The sequence below is a fragment of the Alligator sinensis genome, unplaced genomic scaffold, assembly GCF_000455745.1.
Source record: "Alligator sinensis unplaced genomic scaffold, ASM45574v1 scaffold872_2, whole genome shotgun sequence".
NCBI classification, from domain to species: domain Eukaryota; kingdom Metazoa; phylum Chordata; order Crocodylia; family Alligatoridae; genus Alligator; species Alligator sinensis.
Genome location: NW_005842132.1, coordinates 1,252,173 through 1,256,833, shown reverse-complemented (window position 1 = coordinate 1,256,833; position 4,661 = coordinate 1,252,173). Strand labels below are relative to the sequence as shown.

Sequence of the window (4,661 nt, the reverse complement as noted above, 5' to 3'; positions counted from 1 at the left end):
CTGCACCCGGCCACTGCCCCTCCTGGGGAGCGCGACCTGCCTGCCCTTGGCACTGGCGTGAGCCCCGCTCGCCTGCCCTCGTCTTCGGGGCCGGGATCCAGCTTTGTGCCAGTCCTGCTCCCAGCTTGTGCGGGGCAGCCCCTCTGATCGCCCTGCTTAGTCGCTGCCCTCTAATATTGTCCCCTGATGCCAGGTGCCTCTGCCCCCCCCCCGTCCTGTTTTCCGGGTTGCCGGCAGCCCCTCTGATCGCCCTGCTTAGTCGCTGCCCTCTAATATTGTCCCCTGATGCCAGGTGCCTCTGCCCCCCCCCGTCCTGTTGTCCGGGTTGCCCCTCCTGGACCAGGAGCAGGCAGCGGGGCCGAAGGGGGCTGCTGCATCGCAGCCCCCCCGCATGACACCTCTAGGCCATGCCGGCGGCGATTGCAGCGGCTCCGCAGAGAGATGATGTTTCGAAGGGTTGTGCAGTCGCCGCTGCCTCTCGAGAGAACTACTCTCTGTCCCTTTTTGTCGCCTCCACCTCCTGCCCCGTGTTATGCTTCCAAAATCTGCTCCTCTGCTAAGGGCAGGGCCCAGCCCTGAGTTTCCAGATCACCTTTCCTGGCAGGAAAGCCTTTGGCAAGGGACGGGTCCGCGTGCTGGGAAGCGTAGGAAGCTAGCACGAAACGTTTTAAGCAAAAGGGAGGGCGGAAGGGGAAATAGAGGGTGAGGCAAAGGTCTGTTTTATGAGGGCGCCACAGAGAGGTGCCAGGGAGGTCAGTTCCCTGCATGCCCCGCGCTCACCCATAAAGATAAGCTGCTCTGCCATCTCTGCGCAGCACCACGCCTAAATCCACAGTGCCCGCCGCTGCGGCTCTTAACCCTTCACAGCCTCCAGTGAAGACTGGGTGAGCCAGGGGGGCGGGGGTGACAAATCTCTTTTGGCTTTTGGTCCTAGGGTGCAGGAAGACTGAAGTTGCCTGCCTGTTTGCTCCCGGAGACTTGGCCAGTGTTTTAGGGTGCTGGATTTTCTACCTTCTCAAAGCCCTTATTCCCACAGGCCTGGGGGGTGTCTTGAATATACAAGTGCCACAATCTTGTCCACCCCAGGTCTCTTGAATATACATCCCTACCCCCTTAGGGCCACAAAAGTTGGTCCCCATTAGGCTCTGCAGTTTAGATTAGCTTCCAAGTGTCTGCATTTTGGGGATAAGGAGTTGTCTGGGACTTGGGGTGCTGATCAGACCCGACACCCTTGAATTCATCGCTGCTGCTAGGGTGGGTGCTTCTGCATGTGTGCGTGTTTGCAGTTACTGTTGATGTGTTGCCTGTCCGGGTGGGTGGGATGTACCGGGCAGTCCTAAGGGAGCGACAGGAGTTTTGACTTCTGTCCCTTTGTGGATTGGAAAAAAGGAGGGTAAGGAGAGCGTTCAGCATTCAGACCTGTGATGTTCTGAAGAAAAAGAAATTGAAAGTGAAAGGTTTCCCATCAGCAGAGAAAAAGGAACAAGTCCGGCTGAGACTCACTTCCTGATAGGGTTTTGCAAAAGGTAAATATGAAAAGGCTCGTGATACAGCTGTTTTCAGGAACTGGGGCTTTTAAGAAAATGATGGCTGGAAATTTTTCGCAGGCAGGAACCTAGCGTGCATGGGAAGACTGCTCCATTGCTGGCAGAAGGGCGTCAACGATGAGAGCACTTGGACTGGCATTGAACCGTTTGGTTGCAGTGTGGACCAAGTGTTCCCGATTGGGTTAGGATCTGAGATTATGACTTACGCTGAGTAAACTGCACCTCTCGTTAGCGATGTGTTACTCTTCACGGGTAACCAGGACAGGTCCATTGGCCATCTAGGCGTTCTCCCGCCTTGCACCTGAGAACAGAATGATTCGGCCCTTTGATCTCTTGAAATCTTAAGAATATTTAATTCAATTTGGGATTTCAACTCAAAGTATTATTAAAGTGTTCTGCATACTCTAAAACATGTTCAGACATGAAGACACAATATTAGTATTTACCAAATGCTAATTGTGTGCTTTCTTTGCCGGGGGCCTGAGCCCTGCCACAGGGAATGTGGGGACGGGGTGCGTGTGTGTGGTACCTGGGAGGCTATACCAACATGAGTTTAGGTGAACTTGTATTGCTAGTAATACATTCCCTCTGAGGATGCTCTTGTTTTGGGATGAGATTGAATCATTCCAGTTTAGTAAATGAATATCCCTTGGGGAGTTATACTGGTATAACAGTAGTGTTATACTAGCGTAAGGTTTGCCACTCTTGTGCAATTGGATCTAAAACACTTTTATTTTTCAGTCACAATTAATGCTTGGACTTTACTGTTCACAGATCTCAACAGCTGTGTATAAGGGAAGGTCCGTATTCTCCCCATTTTGCAGGTGGGAAAGCTGAGTGTCGCAGGGCACTAAGGTGCCTGCTCCTATAAGAGCAGAAGCTGCCTAGGGAGAGGGCCCTAAGAGCCAGACAGGAGCCCACAGGTGCAGGTTACTTTGGCAACAGGCTAACGAGTCAATTAGCTTATACCTGCACCTGGTCAGCTGACAGGAAGAGGCAGGGCCCTGGGCAAATATAAACCCCAAGGCTGGGACCAGAGGGTGAGTTCTCTGGCAGCAGCTAAGGGGAAGGAGTCTCCAGGGAAGAATTGCCCAGGGACGGCCTGATATGCTGCATACTAGGCTAATGGGGCTCCAGGAGCTCAACAGGTACCATAGCCTACAAAGCACTTAGTGCTGGGGAAAATTGGACTTTTAAAGGGACAGAGCACACCCTGAACTGCTTGTAGTATGTTTAAGTTGCTGTTTATAAATACCAGAGGACTGGGCTGAGGCTCCCCTCGTTTCGTGTGTACCCTATTAGCAAATCTTAAAGGCTGGCCAGCCTTTACATTTGCTAATGCCATCCAGAGCCCAAATACATCAAAGTACCTTCCAAGCAGAAGCTAAAGATGCTTATGTGGGTGTAGAAACAGGTTGTGGGGGCCGGGATCAGAGAGGCTATCCCTTTGTCGGTACGTTGGCAGTTGTCTCAGTGCCTGACCCTTCTGCATCACAGGCAGCCAAGAGGGAGATGGTGATTGCAGCTGGCTGAGTCCATGGGATGGATGAAGCCAGCTGCCTATTCAGAGGCTCATGTCAAGTGTCGAATGCTCTTGTCCTGACCCTCTCCGTGTGGTCTGGAGGCTGGTTTCTTTTCCTGACTTGGCTACAGGCTCCTCTGTGACCCCAGTGACTTCTTCTTTTTTTTTTTTTTTTTCTGTGCCTGCATTTCTCCTTTGTCTGCAAACACTCTGAGCCCTGCATGCGAAGAACTGGATCAACCTTCATGCTTGTGAGCCCATCTAGGACTGTCTGGTGCTCTCGTCCCAGTGGATGCTGGTGGGAGGGTTGGAGAGTAGCTTCCCCCCATTGAGGCAATTTTGGGGAATTTGGGGTTCCAATTCCTTACTTAGCAGGAGTCTCCATCTCCAGAGCAGAAAGCAGGACAGCAGTCTCTGGGAAGCATAAAAAGTAATCAAGGGTCAGAGGGATCAGTCCTTCTTGCAAGCCATACCTCAGTCCCCTGGCTTCAGTAGGCAGGGGAGAAGAGAAGGCCTGTGGCTTGGTTAAGCTCTTGGAAAGAATCCCATTAGGAGAACACATGGATCAAATTCTAACCATGCTGCCTGGGCATGTTTGAGGTTGGGGAGAGGAAAAGAAAGTTCATTGCCCCCACGTGCACAGTGTAAACCTTCCAGTCCTGCAGCTCCGTGGAGCAGCTTAGCGAGATCTGGCGGATGCCAATTCTTGTTGGAGCCAACTGCATGGTTGGGACCATCCCAGCTGTGCCTTTGGTCCAGTAAACTCTTGCCTTTGCAATATTTCCTGAACCATCTTGGCAACAACATCTCTTCAAGGCTGAGGAACAGCTTTACATTTTAATGATGGATATGCAAATGAGCAAACTTTGCATTTCTATGAACCCTCATTCCCACCTCGTTTAGATGAATGGGGACTGGTTCTGCAAGAGGGGTCAGTCCTCTCTTACCTTGAGCAGTCCAATCCAACCCAACCCCCCTGTTTTCACATGGGAAACCAATCCAGGCTGGTTTATACATGGCAACCAAAAAAGATTGTTACCTGTGTTACAACTTAAAACCGTGAAGGGGACGTTGTGGCTCAATGGATCATCAAAAATCCATGGCTCCATATCCCTGCTTTTTGCATGTGGGGATAATCCCAGCCTTGCAAGGCAGGGCGATTAAACACCTGTGGATATGCACAGTGTCAGGATTAGACTTGCATGTGCCCTAAATATTTAGGTGTGGGTTTAGGGCGTTGTGAGGTTTGGGCGTGTTTAGGTCTGTGGTTTTTTACTTTAAGGGTCTGAATGAGGATTAATAGCCTCTCGGTAAAGCAAAATGGGGAGTTAAGAAAGCTGCAGCGGGCAAACCATCTGGGTGATTGAGGAGACGCCAGCTTGGGGGATTGCCACGACCATCTCCGCGCTACCAAGCTGAGTCATTTGCAAGTCATTCAACTTAGTCACACCGGACTGTTTTAGAAGCTGCTGCAGAATTTCCTGTGTCGGCATTTGTGCAGCCCTAAACAGTCAGCGTTGCAAGGCCCTCTGGGTAACTATCCCACAGTTCCCAGTGCAGCTGTCACATCCAGCACCGAACTGGTGCAGACT

At 51.4% G+C, this 4,661-nt stretch overlaps 1 protein-coding gene across 1 annotated transcript in view; it reads left to right on the top strand.

Annotated features, from left to right (window-relative positions):
- The first annotated feature begins 2,578 nt into the window (after positions 1-2,578).
- The window catches only part of BAK1 (BCL2 antagonist/killer 1), a 19,170-nt gene continuing 17,087 nt past the window's right edge, over positions 2,579-4,661 (top strand). The window contains exon 1 of the mRNA XM_006025082.3: positions 2,579-2,695. Coding sequence (XP_006025144.1) covers positions 2,655-2,695 — 41 coding nt within the window. The 5' untranslated portion in view covers positions 2,579-2,654. The remainder of the gene's footprint in view (positions 2,696-4,661) is intronic.